The sequence below is a fragment of the Capra hircus genome, chromosome 11, assembly GCF_001704415.2.
Source record: "Capra hircus breed San Clemente chromosome 11, ASM170441v1, whole genome shotgun sequence".
NCBI classification, from domain to species: domain Eukaryota; kingdom Metazoa; phylum Chordata; class Mammalia; order Artiodactyla; family Bovidae; genus Capra; species Capra hircus.
In genome coordinates this window covers 94,229,620-94,246,776 of record NC_030818.1, presented here as the reverse complement: position 1 = coordinate 94,246,776, position 17,157 = coordinate 94,229,620, and the positions used below count along the sequence as shown (strand labels likewise).

The following is a 17,157-nucleotide window of genomic DNA, read 5'->3' as shown; positions in this document are numbered from 1 at the left end:
CCACGTCCATGCCTGTCCATTGCTGGAAGGAGCCCATGCTACAGGATGTACCTCTAAGCACAGCGCTCTGCATCACAGGCCTGGAGTCAGTGAGAGGATTGGGTGAACAGCCCCCTCGGTTTCCCAGCACTCCTCTTCTTTTGGCTTTAGTACTGAGTATGTGCTGTGAGACAGTTTAGGCTTTCAGTCCAACAGCCCTGACTTTGAATTTCAGCTTCACTGCTTACTAGCTCTGTGACCCTGGGGGCAAGTTACTTCACCTTTCCAAACCTGTTTCTCCATCTGAAAATGTGGATAGTAGTGATACCTTGCAGAGTTGCCTTGAGAATTGTATAGAAGTGATGCATAAAAGCAGCTGACTTATAGTAACTCAATTGATATTAGTTCCTTTTTTCCTTAAGAGGATTCAAAGTAAATACCTTTCAGGTAAAGGTCATTACATTGTCCCCGCCTTTGACACTAGCAATATAACTCCTCTGCTTTGCAGGGGAGAAGGAAGAAAGAATAGCTTTTACTCTTCCAGGGTGACACTGATGAAGTCAGGCAATGCCATAATTCCCAGAGAACAAAGGCCTAGGGCAGATACACCCTGTCTCAAAACTCAGAGGTGTACAGTACATCCCACAATTGCTGTCATCCATCAGACAGTTGTGACACAGTTGTGATAGCCCGTCTATGCATGAACTTGGTCATAGCTGTTAATATTTTTGTTATTGTTGATGCACTAAGTCACGTCCGACTCTTTGAGACCCCATAGACTATAGCCCACCAGGTCCTCTGTCCATGGGTTTCCCAGGCAAGAACAATGGGATGGGTTACCATTTCCTTCTCCAGGAGATCCTCCCTACCCAGGGATTGAACCTGCATCTCCTGCATTGACAAGCAGTTTCTTTACCACTGAGCCGCCAGGGAAACCCAGCTCTTAATATTATCACCCCTTTAATTATGTGCATTGTTGGTTCTGCATGTGTGGTGTCAAATTTTCCATTTAAAATGTCTTCCAAATCTCAGTCAGATTCAACGTGGAAATGTAAAGTCAGTGTGAATACTGAAAGGCACCCGAGCATAGAAGCATGGTGCTCATTGCTGTTGGTGAAACAGCTGTTTGCATTGATATTTTCTTGGTAGTCAACAAGCAAGTTCTTTCTTGCTAACAAAAGAAGATAGAGAACATCTAGAAAAAGTATTATGTTTTGTTTCTGAGATACCCTTGAAGAAAACATGGGCATTGATGACTCTGAATCAGAAGATGATTCAGATGAGTCAGGTTCTGAATATGAAGTTTTTTAGAACTAGCTTAACCAAGTTTTTTTGCTATATTTTCTTTTTAAGAAATAGTAATGAGTGGTTTTAAAAATTTGTCACTGTATATGATAAGCAAGTAATGAATTATAGATTACTTGGTGGTTTTTGCATTTCTGGTGGTACATAAAATCAAGTAAAGGTTGCCCTCCAAAGAAAGTGATAAGCAACCTGACTGAACTTAGTAAGTAGACAAGTGACAAGAGATTGTGTTGGAATCAGAAACTCATGTGTACAGGTGACGTGTGTCAAGCATCTCATGCTCCTCACAGAGTCTCAGCTGTCCTCACCAGCATTTTGTCAGGTTCCGTTCAGAACAAGGGTAGGAACAGGAAATCTTGGACTCTAAGAGAATGAGTCCAGTGGTATCAACCATGTTCACTCAGGCTGTGACAAGAGACCACTTGGACATGATAACTTACTAAGTCTACCATGTGGTATTCCTGGGCAAGGCGTTTCATGGGTTCTCTCTAATCATTGCAACAATCCTGAAAGATTTCTACTGGGGTTGGTACTGCCCTTTTAAAGACACTTTGCCAAAATATTACAAAAGATGTTAAAAACAGTTCTGCCCTTTGACTTGGTAATTCCATGTTTGAAAATTCGTGCACATGAGATTGTTCATTTTTGTTATGATATTATTTATAGTGAAAAGATGGAAGTGACTGAATGTCTAACTCTAGCAATAGAGTTCAGTAAATTAAGGGACATCCATACTTGGTGGAATATTATATAGTCTTTAAAACAATCACACAGGTTGCAGTATAATATGGGAAATGTTAATGCAGCCAATGAGAAAGCAATAAAATATATGCACTCTGTAATTTCAAAGGTATTTTCAACTGTTAGTTTTAATATTGGAGGAGAATAATGCAAAAATAAAAGTAGTTGTGATAACTTGATCATGGATGAGTGTTTCCATTCTCTTTACAACAACAACAACAACAACAAAAAACGAAAGAGGAAAAGTCAGTAACTACCATAACTATTGAGGTATTATTATTGAGAATAAAAGTTGTTTTCAGAATGTAGGTAGAATTACCCAGTTACATACTTCCTACTTTAAGATCTTAAGGAGTCTCTGGTTTTCTTTTTTCTTCCCTCTCTCCCTCTCCCCATTTGAAATTTGTAACCAGTATATTTGCAGAGCAAAAGTGCAGTAGATTCAGGGATGCATTTGAGGCTATGTAAGCTCTGATGCTGGGAAGGATTGGGGGCAGGAGGAGAAGGGGACGACAGAGGATGAGATGGCTGGGTGGCATCACTGACTTGATGGACGTGAGTCTGAGTGAACTCCGGGAGTTGGTGATGGACAGGGAGGCCTGGCGTGCTGTGATTCATGGGGTCGCAAAGAGTCAGACGCGACTGAACTGAACTGAACTGAAGCAAGCGATGACAATGTAAAAGGTTATTTGTCCAAATTTGCATTCATAAAAAACATGGTGTGCTGTGATTTCAGATTAAATGTATTTAAAAATATTTGCTAAATACAGAGCTATTTCAGCACTAAGTTGGCTAAAAAACTACATTTCTATGATAAACCATAATTACTCTTTGGAAAATTATTGGGCTTAAAAAAATACCTACCTATTGGTACCTGAAGAGTTAGTCTCACTTTGTCCCTTTCTACGTCTGCCTTCACTTCTAAGATTCCTTTTTCCTCTCTTTCATTGGTTTTTATTGCAAGACAAAGAGACATGGCATTAACACCTATTTAAAATTCTAGAAAAAAAAATTTTTAAGGTAAAAGCGTGTAGTCAAATTATATAAATTTCTGTGGATATTTATTTTTACCTTTCTCTGAGTTGTTTGAGTGTCTTTTTCTATACATTAGCTCATTTGCTTGGAATTTCAGTTCTGAAATTCTAATTAAAACTCAGGGTCATTTGTCACTTGCATGACAGTGCTGGTGGGAGCTGGGGAAGTTTATGAAATTTGGTTAAATATTATGGATTTGAGTTTTTCTCCCTTCTATGTGTTTGGCTGTGCTTCTGGACACATTAATAAGTGGCCATTTTTTCTGGAATTCTGTACTCTTCCTGCTTCCTTTCATTACATTAGGCAAGGTTCCACTAGATGAGACATTTGCAGTCTTAAGACTTCCTGCCAGGGTTCAGACTTTGTATTTTTGACATTGAAGCTGTCGTGTTCCTGAAGCTACTTAATTAGAAACACATTCATTTCAGTGTACACTAGAAAAAGCTTGGACAGCAGAGCCAGGCACACTGGGAAGTTTGAGCATTTGTGTAGCTGGCAGCTAAACTAATGGTTTACAGTTTAAGGGAAAAAAATATCGTAGGGCATTTCCTTGCCCCTAGAAGCGAAGGGAAGCTGAATGTGCACAGCAGATACCTTTTTTTTTTTTTTAAGGAGAGAAGAAGAAAAAAGGAAAGAAAAGACGACTCCACTCTCACTGCAGTTGTGTGTCCAGTTCTTTCTTTGGCTATTATCAAATACAAAAGTCTTCTAAAAGAATATTTCCCAAACTGTGCTGCTAATATTCAAGTCTGTTTTACAGGCTCCCAAGATATATTACTGCTGAGATCTGTAGTAAGGAGAACATTTTATATTCTGGAGAAGGATTTTTGCTTGAAGAATTTTATTTGTTGAATGGTAATGAGGGAATTGTGCTCTTTCTTATTTTTAAATGTTTGAGCAATTTTAAAATGCACATCTGATGTTTCAAAAACCTTGGTTGCCTATCCATTGCTTTCAGGATAAAGCCTAAACTCTTTAGTGTTCAGTGGAAAGAAAACCTCCCCTTTTTTCATTTCTTACCACTCACTCCTTGTTTCCCTACCCTATCCCCGAGAAAGCCACCTTCCTAGGTCCACTTCCATGCCACCACCTGCCCTACCTGGTCACCTCAGACTGAGGCAGGTGTCTTTCCACTGGTCCCATAAAATATCCTTTGTACCTTTCCCAGGATGTGTCGCATGTTGGAGAGACAGATGGAAAAGTTGTCAATCTCTCCCTTCATCTCTACTCCCTCCACTGCTCCCAGGAAAAACACTGTGTGGGAGGTGAGAATTTTCAGTCCAGTATTACAGTCAAAGTGCCATAGAGGAAGAAGCTTTGGAGTCAAATCCTAGGGTCACTGCTTGTTTTGTGGCATTGTTGCTCAATTGCTCAGTCGTGTCTGACTCTTTGCAACCCCATGAACTGCACCACGCCAAGCTTCCTTGTCCTTCACTATCTCCCTGAGTTTGCTCAAACTCATGTCCATTGAGTCAGTGACACCATCCAACCATCTCATCCTCTGTCGCCCCCTTCTCCTCTTGCCTTCAATCTTTCCCAGCATCAGGGTCTTTTCTAATGAGTTGGTTCTTCGCATCAGGTGGCCAGAGAATTGGAGCTTCAGCTTTTGCACCAGTCCTTTCAATGAATATTCAGGTTTGATTTCCTTTCGTATTGACTGGTTTGATCTTCTTGCTGTCCAGCACCACAGTTCGAAAGCATCAAGTGATTTAAGTGCCCTGGGCCTACTCCCTCCTCTGTGAAGTGGGCATAATACCTACCTTGTGAGGTTGTTGTGTGAATTAAGGAAGTTGAATTTGAAGTTCCTTGTATAATGTTTATCCCATTTATCATTGGTAAGTAGCAACATAATGATAATGTGTATGTGTGTGCACCTGAAACCGAGGGAAATGAATCCATGATGCCCAGGTTTTAAAGCCCTTGGAGCTGGGTTCTCACCTCCTGCTCAGTCACTAACTAAGGGAACCCATTGCTCTGGGAATGAAGCACTTTGAAAAGGTTTTTTGAATTACGATATCATCAGATGGCATGTGTGCAGTTGGGTTGGAGATGCTTACTGTCTGTGATATACCCTGTCCAGTTAGAATAGACAGTTAGATCACGTCTTTTGATGGCAGAAGGAAATAGCAAATTAAAAAAAAAAAAAATCATTCCTCTTTGAAGCACATTATGCCCTCCATCTGACATTGCTGATTGCTTTTTCTGTTGTGATCATGGCAACAGTGGTTCCCGTTTGTACCAGGAACCATACTGGTCACTCAGTGTATATTTTCTCATTCTGATAGCAAGCTGGCAGTTAGATTCCAAAATGCCATTTTAAAGATAAGGCAACTGAGGCTGTGCAATCACATGCCTGCTATTTAGGGACTAACCCCAAGGTCAGCGCTCTTCCTGCCACTCAGACTGCTTCCAAGGCTGCCTGCATTTTGAAATTCTTCCTAAGTTTCTAGGCTTGGGAACAAAATGTCATATTAGGATTTTTGTTGTGAAAGAAAATGTAACTGTGCATACGTTTATTAAAAGAGTTTTTCTCCAAATAGTGAACCATCTGTAATTTTCTGTCAGAAGCAACAGACATTAAAGCAGCTGTGTGTCTCTGTTTCTCTTCACAGTGCTCCCATGCCCTACCTCATAGGAATCCATTTAAGTTTAATGGAGGTAAGTTGACTTCTCTCCTCCCCGCATCTCTCTGTTTGTGGTTTTGTTTGCTTCATGGCAGTGGAAAAGGTGCAGTCTCTGGATTCACGGCGCTACACATGGGAGTGTGTCAGAGCAACACCTCATGCACAGAGCTGGGCGTTCAGCTTAGACCCTTTCCACTGGGCTCTTGTTTCCAGTGTTTTTCCACTTTGTTTGGAGATTGTCAATTTTCATGGGTGAGGGAGTGAAGTTCAAAGAGGCAGGAGGAAAGGGTTCTTCAAGGGTTTGAATGAGGGAAGGAAAACGATTCACTTTTCAAAATGATGTTTATTATAAATCACTGCAACTATATTACATTTTTCTCTGTAGAAAATGTGGTATAGAAAATATATAGAAGTATAAAGAGGAAAATTAAAATTATCCACAGTATCATTATTCCAGATTCATCTGTTAGCATTTTATTATTCTTCATCCTTGTCTTTATTCTGTGAATATATATTTTGTATAAATGTACTTTGCTGATATGGTGTAGAATTTTATGTCTTTATTTAATATTATGGCATGGGGATTTCTGCATTTTCGTCTACTGTCAGTAATAATTTTTAATTTGCTACCTGTCCTTCCAACTGTTTGAATATGCCACAGCTTAGCCATTTTCCCGTTACTGTTGGACACTTATGCTGTTTATAATTTTTCACTATTATAAATAGCATTTCAGTGAACATCTTTATGCATAAGGCTTAATCTGCATCTTGACTTACTTCCTTAGCATAGAACCCCTAAAGTAGAAATGCTTGGTCAAAGCTATGAATCTAAGGACAGATTGCTTTCTGCATGGCTGTACCGAGTAGATAGCAATTCTTTTAAAGGACTTTTCTGTGCTTTTGTCAGTGTTACTGGTTTGTAGACATGAACCCTAAGCTTTTCCCTCCTCGGGAGAGAGCTGAATTTGCACTGGAGCAAAATAGGACAGGAGGCAGGGGACTTGGCTGTTTTGCACAGGAGACAAGCTCTCGGAGGAAAAAGCTAAAGCCATGTCCGTCTGCGATGATGCTTTGCATGGCTTAAAGGAAGTGCTGCTTCTCTTCTTCTGTTCCCTTCATTTCACGTCGACGAGGACCACCTGCTTCTTCACTGTTGCACACTGTGCTATTGTGCTTACGAAAATGAAACAAGTTGGTTATCGAAAAACCTGTTTGTTTGACATTGAGAATCTTGATCAAAATAGACCACAGAAATCTGCTCAAATTTCTAATTTGACAGGACGGCCATGTGGCTCCTACATTCTGTTAACAGTTCCTCCTTGTCATCACCCAGCCCTGAACACATACAGTACACAGTTTATGGACTATCTTGGATGGTGTATTTAGATCAGATTGAAGAGATTTCTTCTGTGTTTTACCTTTGTTTGTCAAGTTTGGGGGTGTGTTCAAAGCTCCTGTGTGAAAAATTGAAAGTGAATACTTGCTAATAGACCTTTCGTGCCAATTGTTGTACAGTTGGAAACACTAATCTAAAGACCATTTGGTCTATCAGCATCCACAGCTCTTTCCTGCCTCTTCTGCCTTCCGGACTGTTCCAGCACGGATTTTTTCCGACTGCTTTTCATGGTCCTATACCTTGAGCATTGTCCAGGTTTCCAGTCTTGGCTTGCTTTTCTTCTCTATATACCCTCTGGCCATCTTTTGAAAGGCTTTTTGCTTTTGCTACCAAGGTGATGTCAGTGACTCCCAGCTGTGATTCTAGCACTGACATGCCTCTCTCTGAACTTACAGCCCAGAGTTGCAAGTCCCAGTTGAAGGTCACCGAGATGTACTATCGATGTCTCAAATTCAGTCTTCCCCAAACCCCTTATTATCTGTAATACACACCCATCGAGTTACTTCACTCCCCTTCCGCTGTTCTGGTCCCTGTGAATGGCACCACTGGCTGAAAAGTCACAAGGGGACACACTGAGCATGGCTGAGTGTCTGCTTCCTTATTCTTTCTACAGTCACAAAGTCTCTGACATGTCTCTCCCTCTGTTCCTTTCTCATTGCCTTTATAGATGTTTTACTTTGCTTTTTTAGATTTTTCCAAAGACTTGTTTTTCATTCAGAAATCTAAATCAAGTCCTCTGTGTTCCAAACATTTTGCTAGGTCATAAAGGTATGCAGATGAGTATGAAATTCAATCCCTGTCAAACATGTAGGGGCTGCCCTCTACCTGGTCGCTCTGAGCTCGTAGTCCGCCTTCAGGGTCTGCTCATCTCCCTGCTGCTGTCAAGCCTTCTGTCTGCTCACTGTCTCCTGTTAGGGCTCTGGCTGGTCCCTAACACCCCCACATCCCTGCGCCCCTGCCCGCTAAGCTTCCTCTTCCACAGCTGTTTGAGGAAGGCCTCCCATTTGACTGTTGGCTTTGCTTACTCTACCTCTTTCTTGCCCAGGATGACAGCTATTGGCTTCCCTGTCCTCTTCATCATCCCTAGGAGCAGGGGCTCTTTGGGACTATGCTTTGATCACTGTGGTGTCCTCAGGACCCAGCAGGATGCCCAACAGGTGCTTTCTGAAAAGAAGGATGGAGTAAGTGCATGGAAACCTGGAATTTAGAACACACTTAGAGCCCTCCAAAAAGTGTTGCTGTTTTCAGGGAACCCAGCACCATAATTTTACTTAAAGATGGAAGGAGTCAATTTTTTTTTATATGATTGTAGTAATTGAAAACAAGGCGGGGGGGGGGGGTTTGTAATAAAACATGCAGTGCACAACATGCATAATTTGGGAGCTAAAACTTGAGACAGAGTTTTGCAGTTAGGTGAATGGTTCCAAGTTCACTCTCCTCAGCTTTTGAAGGATTTTAAATGAGAAGGTTTAGGAAGCACTGGCCAAGATAAATCTTAGTCCTATTGATTTAAATTAGGGAGGAGTTTGCCATGCTGTACCGATATGTGGTCAGAACTGAAAGAAAAACCAAAATAGTAGTTGCCCCACTCTTGAAGCCAGCTGAGACACTCTCCAAACAAAACAGCATTGCCCACATGTGTGAGGCAGCTGTGAACTCCCAAGTCGAGAGATATAGTCTCCTGATCTCCCCTGGATTTCAGTTCAGACTCAGAGTGCTCTAGCCGTGCTTTTTGATCGCACTGATCTCGTTCTGTTATACCTTCAAATGAGAGAGATGCTTCCCTGAGACTTCTTCCAAGAACTGTGGGCTATAATGCTTGGGGTGGAGCATGTACCTGGGCCCAAAGGAAAGCTCTTTCAGGAAGGAGCTAGGCAGGGCCCATCTCCTCTTGCACACTAGTTTTCTTACTGGCAATTCAGCAAAAGGCTTATTTTTTACTGTCTTGTTATTTTTTCTTGAAAGCTATAGGCACCTTATTATGCCTTTGCATATGTGCCAGAATTTTTTAAACTTCAAATGAATGTGGCAGATGTTCATAAAAGTTTAGAAAAAGCTACCATAGGAAGACTTTTTAACCATTTTTATGACACTCAAATTTGTTGCACAAAAAGAAATATAAATTATAACCTAGTGTTCTCATTTGAAAAAAGGTTATTTGGGGAGAAGATATAATTCCAGCCTTCATGCTCTTACAGGGTAAGAGCTGGTAACATAGTCACCTAGAAGAGTCTGCCTTCCTTCTAAAGTGACAAGTTTCTAGCTGATCCTCATTCTTATCCCTCCACTGCCTTTTTATATCCTTTCTCTCATTTAAGCAAACACTAATTTGAGGCTGGTGGTAAGTTAGCGGGATAGCCAAGGGTATTGGCATAGACCTAGTTTCTTCTTGGAGAGAATGATCCTGTTAGCTGGCTAGGAAATACCAAAGCACGGCCAGATTACACAGTAACTATTTCCCTTCATTCCCTCGACCTCAGTTGAGTTCAGGAGATGCTCTGCAGCTCCTGCTCTGTGCCAGGTCTGGTAGCAGGGTGCCAGATCAGGTCTGGTAGGTGTGTTCCTTCTCCTTTTTTGATAAATGAAGATCTTCCTTTCCAAGCCTCACCAATAGTGCTCTGTACACAGGCCTCAGAGCATGAGGAATGCGTGCAGAAGGTGGTTTGTTTTTGTTTTTGTGTTTTTAATTCCTGGTGGTGGGATGGTCAAGAAGCAGGAGATAAAGGTGATGGCAGTGACACAGTGCAGACAGAGGCTCAGGTTAGCCTGAGGGTGAAGCTCCCCTTTCCACAGAGGCAGAAAAATGTGTCAGTGGGAATGGGCCATGGGTTCTGTCTTTCCTGCTCCCTCCTTGTTTGATCTTGGGCAAGGCGATGAACCTCTGCACCTGTTTTCTTGCCTGTAAAATAGGGGCAGTGGCATGAGTTCAATGAAGGTCAGCAGCCATTGCTGTTTTTATTTCCTTAGTGCCCTTAAAGCCACTAATGTTGAGTTGATGGCTTTGAAATTATGTTTTAGGGACTCTTGGGTTCCAGGGATTATCATCTTCATTCCCTAGGGAAAGAATTTCAGTAGAATTGGCTTGTAGCCACCCTGTTTTCTCCTGGTCAACAGTGCTAGAGACCCTGTGCTGGGGGTGGGAGTGGCACTTCATAAGAACTTGATAAATGCACTTACTTCCAATTCCCTGCTCGACCATTCCCCTCAGTAGCAATGTCAGTGTTATTTTGTGTCTGTATTTACTTTCTTCATCTATAGGAGAGGTTCAGTTCAGTTCAGTTGCTCAGTCGTCTCCGACTCTCTGCGACCCCATGGATCGCAGCATGCCAGGCCTCCCTGTCCATCACCAACTCCCAGAGTTCACCCAAACTCATGTCCATCGAGTCAGTGATGCCATCCAGCCATCTCATCCTCTGTCGCCCCCTTCTCCTCCTGCCCCCAATCCCTCCCAGCATCAGGGTCTTTTCCAATGAGTCAACTCTTCGCATGTGGTGGCCACAGTATTGGAGTTTCAGCTTCAGCATCATTCCCTCCAAAGAAATCTCAGGGCTGATCTCCTTTAGGATGGACTGGTTGGATCTCCTTGCAGTCCAAGGGACTCTCAAGAGTCTTCTCCAGCACCACAGTTCCAAAGCATCAATTCTTCGGCACTCAGCTTTCTTCACAGTCCAACTCTCACATCCATACATGACCACTGGAAAAGCCATAGCCTTGACTAGACGGACCTTTGTTGGCAAAATAATGTCTCTGCTTTTGAATATGCTATCTAGGTTGGTCATAACTTTCCTTCCAAGGAGTAAGCGTCTTTTAATTTCATGGCTGCAATCACCATCTGCAGTGATTTTGGAGCCCCCCCAAAGTCTGACACTGTTTCCACTGTTTCCCCATCTATTTCCCATGAGGTGATGGGACCAGGTGCCATGATCTTAGTTTTCTGAATGTTGAGCTTTAAGCCAACTTTTTCACTCTCGTCTTTCACTTTCATCAAGAAGCTTTTTAGTTCCTCTTCACTTTCTGCCATAAGGGTGGTGTCATCTGCATATCTGAGGTTATTGATACTTCTCCCGGCAATCTTGATTCCAGCTTGTGCTTCTTCCAGCCCAGCATTTCTCATGATGTACTCTGCATATAAGTTAAATAAGCAGGGTGACAATATACAGCCTTGACGTACTCCTTTTCCTATTTGGAACCAGTCTGTTGTTCCATGTCCAGTTCTAATTATTGCTTCCTGACCTTAGGACCCATCTTTTAAGAGTGTGGTAAAGAATAAAGAAATGAGTTCCATGTATGTCCAGTGTATCCCAGTGTATGGCCTGTGGTCAGTACACAATACACATCCCCTTCTATAGAAATGTTTGGAGAGCCTGCTATGTACTAGGCGTTGTATTACACTAGGGGTTCTATATAAAATGGTGAGTGTGACACACTCTGTGCCTTCAGAGTTTTGTCTGGAACAGATGCAGATAAGCAGAGAGTAAATGGAGGGAGTTTGAGAAGCTGTAGGGTCTGCTAGAGAAGACAGCAAACTGAGCCTTGAGGGCTCTGCTCCTCAGAGGAAAGGAATGCCTGAATGGAAACTGAGCAGATAAATTTGACTCCCAACAAGGGGACAGGGAGCATCATCTACAAAGATTTACAGTGTAGACCATGGCATTTCCCAGGAGGTCTGAACAGTTCATTGTCTGGAAGGAGCTTGGAGCTGAAGTGGGGAGAGGATTGCTGAGGGAGGCAGGCCAGGGCCAGGCCATCCAGGGGCTTGTAAGCCGTGTTAAAGAGTCTCAACTTTATAGGGCAGTGGGGAGCCATTGAAGGGTGTAAATAGGGGAGGGACATGGTCAGGCCGCCTCCTCCTGGGCTGTTAGAAACACGGTCCTTCCATGTAAAATGTTTGGAAATGGATTAACCAAGTTAATAAAGTAGAGTGATATTTGTAAAGATCAAGGTAATTCTTAAGTATATTACACACCACAACCATATATATAAAATTCAGATGTTATTGTCCCAAACCCAAGCTTCTGAACTGTGATAGAGATGTTTGTAGTGAAGACTTTCTTTGCAGTTTTAAGCACATTTTTTACTAGATTTTAGTTTCCTCTCTGTTTCCAACTACTTTCTATGAATTAGATAATTTTTCTACAGCTCAAATTTGAGAGGATAAATTTAGGATATATACTAAGTACTAGTTCCAGGTAGTAGGAACAGGGGGAGTGACACCCAGGTACCAAGTTCATAAGGCCTCTTCCTACCTCTCCCACCAACGCAATTTCAAGGCACATGTGATGTGGGCACAAGGAGACAGGCCCAGCCCACAGCTTACCTCTCTTCCTCACCATCTTTTATGTAGAAAGGTTTAGCTGGAGCACATGGAAGCCTGATTTTGCAAATACACTAAGTGCTTGGGACAGCATTGAGCCAGCACTCCATGGACAGTGTCCCAGTCCATATTGAAATGCCTCTTCTTGATCGCTAGGACCCAGATCTGGTATTTGTCTGTGTCTGTAATGGTTTAACTATGAAGCTTTCACACAAAATAACAGGATTTACTTATTTACAGACAAGGAAAAATGACTTTTATCCCCTTTTACCTCGCAGAGAACTTGAATTGCTGTCAACTGAATTGGCACCATTTTAACTAGTTTTTTTCTTTTCATTTTTCTCTTTAGGAAGTCTTTAATCCTTTGTTCGTTTTTTAATGTTTATTTTTTTAAGTTTCATGGTGAGTGTTAGAATATTTCTTGTTTTCCGTTGTACCATTTTGCTTCATCACAGGACTCCACAGGTAGACAGTAGTCAGATATAGTTTTCCCTTGTTAATATTGCGGTTCATGAAAAAACTCTGAGCCATAACTATATGCAGGTATAGGTGGTGATTGTGCATCCGTCCTGACAAGAATTGAGAAACTGCATGTGAGATCGTTTGTTAGTGATGAGTAATCATAGCCCTGCTTTATAAAAAGGTGATATTTGCCTGAAAAATTCCACCTGGTAATTCCAGTCATAGGCTCATGGGAAGAGCTTTAGCAAGAAAGGGAGAGGCCCTCTCATTGGGAAGGAGCTACAATCTTTTGTGTCTTTCTCAACACCACACACAGTGCTGGGTGCTCCACCTGTTCTCACTTCTGCACATCCTAAGAATCTCTCTGCCAAGGAGGAGATATCCGTATTTGCAAATGGGGAAGCTGAGGCTCAGAGAGAGAAAATAATTTGCATCCAATTTCTCTGCTCTGATAGACTTGTCAAACCCCAGCGCCCCTGGGTGAGGCTGTGTAGATTACCCCTAGCCCTGCCCCAGCCCTGGGCATATAGGCTCTCACCTTTGCCTGAGCTTCTCCCTCTCAGGGAGGCCTCCAGACCGCGTGCTGGAGATTGTGGCGAGGGGAAAGGAGGGGTGACGTTTGCTAGCCTCGTATTTCTCCAGAGGAAAGCTCTGAGTACACTTGTGACTAGGGCTGGTTACTTAGCCTCTCCAATCTCCATTCTCTCATCAGTGAAATTAAGATCATATTATCCATCTCAGTTGTGAGAACTAATTGATATAATGGATGTGAAGGGCTTTTTTTTAAAAAAAAAAAAAAACTCTACCAAACATTATTCTTCATAGTGAGTACTATAAAAATAAAAGGCAAAGTTTAGATCAATGAATCCCTAATGCTTGCTTAATTATATAAAAAGAAAAGGAGTTGGCCAGTAGCTTGGTCTTGCTAGAATTTCCTTAGCATGCTGTTATCAGGCAAAATCATCGCATGTGAATCTGTCACATCCAGAGCATTCAGAGCAAAATTAGAGCCTGAAGAACATTCTGGATTTCACCTGATGAATTTCCTCTAGATGCCCTTTCCTCCTCATGTGGCATCTGCGTTTAAAATGAGTGTGGTTCTTAAATGTCACTTACCTTAATGTTGGAATTAAAGCAACTTAAATATCTAGTAGTAATTTATGTAATCAAAGGGAACAAGTACTTCTGGCTGGTTTAAGTATCTCTTGCAGTCAGTACATTTTCAGTCTAATTTGTTGTGACTGAAATGTTCTCTTGTGAGATGACATAGCTCCCCGTTATAGATCAGAAAAACTGAGTAATTTATTAGGGAGGATCCCAGTAGAAAATGCAAAACCGTCATTGATGCTTTTGTTTTCCAACTTTCCTGTCATCCCCTAGCCAGTCAGTTTAGCAATGTTGAAACTGACTTCAAAGAAAGCCTAAAGTTTCTAAATTGTTCCTAAAAGAACTTAACCAAATTTCTATCAGATTGAGATAAAGAGCAGCATGCAGAAAGCTATGGAACAGAATAGAAAGAATTCTTGGCCTCTAGAGTTGTGGAGACCTGGATTCAAAGTCTAGCTCCACTACTGCTAGGCGACTTTAAACGTGCTCCTTTGTTTAAAGGAGAAATCAGGTTAGCAGGAGGAAACACAGTTTGAGTTTGACCACTTTGTACAAAACTACTATTATGTCATCCTCTGAAGAGATGCCTATTGAAAATAATTAATAATAATAATATCACCCATTGAATGATGTTCTACTAATATACATGGCACTTGAGCCATGTAATTTTTAATTGTCACGCCTTTGAGAGGGGTGCTCCTATTTTACAGATGGGGATATAAAGATGCCTCTGAGCTTCAGACTCCTTGCTTGTAAAATGGGTAGATTCTCCACTTTATAGGAACTTTTTAATGAGGAGTAAATGAGAAAATTGGTACCTGACACGTTGTAGGCGCCAAATAAATGGAAGTGATTATCAGTATTATGTGTGTGTAGAACTGGTAAATTTTCTTTAAAATAAGCTGAGACATCTACCTAAAGTTGGCCCTGCCCTCTTTTTCAGCCTCATTTTGTACTTTTTATTGAGTGACTTTTTCTAAATTTCATTAGCTTAAAGGCACTCTCAACTGAACACAGCCACATGGGACTAGTGACTTCTTTTCATAAACTCCTTGCAAGTGATTAGGGGCAGGGCCATCATGGGTGCTTAGAGACCAGCATATGATGATTGAAGAGCAGTACCCTTGGTCGGCCTAGTCAAATCCCACTTGGAATCAGAGCACATGTGGTTTTGTTTAACACCATGCTCAGCAGACTCACGGTACAGGTTTGTGACCATCAGACATTTGTTGCTGATATGTGAGGTCACCACAGTAGGGGTGTTTGTCAACCAAATTAAACTTCCCCTTAATGACCTAAAATAATTGATTCAGAAGGCCTTTAAATGGACCATGGAAATGTGTAAGCAAGCTGAAATCTGGCATTTTATACAGGAATTATTGCATATTGTTCTGTTTGTTTTGCTTTTGTTGGGAAAAATGTGTGTGGACCAAGGGTTTTAGGAGACAGGCAGTGACCCTGAGTTTGAATCCCAGCTCCACTATTTGTCCTGCTTGGGCAACTCTGAGCATCTGTGCATGTATGCCATAACATCTTCATCTGCAAAATGGGGTCACCTGCCTTAAAATGATGACAGCTAGAAGTAATACGGCTGAAGTTCCATGCACATTAGTAGGCCCTCACTCAAAGGTAGCTGCTATTATTGATAAACCATTTCCAGTGGGCATCTCTGAAGAAGAGGGCTTAATAATAATTCTGTACAGAGTGGTCAAACTGTAATATAATAAATCTACCTTCTTTTCCCCCTACTAAGCCAATTTCTCCATTAAACTGCTCTCTCTACTAAGCTTAAACTTATCTATAGAGGAAAGTATGACTAAAGTTGAAGCCTGTAAACCTCTGTCTACACATAGTCTGATTCTTAGCTGATTTCAAAATGAATTTAAAGTTGAGCATTTAAAATAAATGCCAGTTAGACTACAAAAGAAGTGGGGCTTGCTTTTTTTTTTTTTTTTTTTTTTTTTTTGCTTATTGGGTTCAGACATTTAGGACCTAAGCTCAGGCCTTTGCAGGTAACGAATGAGGCCACTGTACTATGTCTGTTTAGAAACAGAGGCATGGGTTCAGAGCTTTTCCTAAATATAATCAACAGTGGCTCTTACGTTGGACATTATCAACATCCCACAAAATGTTTTTTGTGTCCTGCCTAAAACCCTTTCTTCCATAAACCCAAATATCTGACAAAAACTAAAACCTGCAGACTGGGCCTGCCTAGACTCCTAGACACATTCTTAACCAAATAGAATATCTGTTAAATCCTGGTGCCTAGGAGTCAATTGTTTTAAAAGATGCAGTCGTAATAAATTTATATCCTGCCTTTTCAGCATTTCATTGAAAGTATTTTGTACTGACCGAATGGGTTAAATTATGAAGCTTGATAAGTACATATGCACATTACCCATCCTTAGCTTTAGAAGGAAAAAAAAAGGAAGAAAAAGATAGCTATGATTTTGGAAGTCATCCCAATTTTTAAAAATAAGAGAATTTGGACATTTTGGCATATGGGGTTTTTTAAATGAAATTTCATGGAACTGAAAACAGTCAATTTTAGGTTTCCAAAAATTGTTTTGATTTTCATTGGTATAAATTTGCTGCACATGGTTTTAGGGAAGTTCTGAGAGATGCATTTGGGACTTCAGGGTTGATTTTTTTTTTGAGATTTGTGATTTATTTTTAAAAGGTGATTTTTTTTTTTAACTCAAAGTATGGATTGAAGGAGATCAGAGTTCCATTTCTAGGACAGTTTTTGGTAATGACATCGTTAAGCATTTCCGAGCAACTGGACTTGGGGCTGAACTATTGGGCATCATTTCAGCACCTTTTGGACACAGCACAGCAGATCCCTCTCCTAGCATCTCAAAGTTAGAGTCTCGAGGCCAAGTGGTTCGGGCTGTTCCATTAGCAGCAGCTGCTGGTGATAAGCACTGTGAAAGTCACCTGTGTAGGGTCAGACTTATTGCACATCAGGGTTCAGCAGTGTCGGAAGAGCGGGAAGATGCCCAGGAGGGGGCTCCAGGCCACCTGCTGTGTGAGGATCAAAGGGTTGAAAGGTCAGAGGGCACAGCTCCCTTAACCATATCTGTCTGTGCAATAGCTATTTCAGATTGTAAATCTTGGCGATTTCATTAAGTCCTCCTGGCTGCTACTGGGGCATTGAAATAATAAAATTTTATATCTGTTGCCTTTCCTGCCTC

The 17,157-nt window shown here is 41.4% G+C and overlaps 1 protein-coding gene across 4 annotated transcripts in view; it reads left to right on the top strand.

Annotated features, from left to right (window-relative positions):
- The window catches only part of DENND1A (DENN domain containing 1A), a 541,554-nt gene that overhangs the window by 324,838 nt on the left and 199,559 nt on the right, over window positions 1–17,157 (top strand). For all 4 annotated transcript variants that reach the window (XM_018055748.1, XM_018055746.1, XM_018055747.1 and 1 more), the window contains exon 11: window positions 5,673–5,718. In XM_018055748.1, the coding sequence (XP_017911237.1) occupies window positions 5,673–5,718 (46 nt within the window). The remainder of the gene's footprint in view (window positions 1–5,672; window positions 5,719–17,157) is intronic.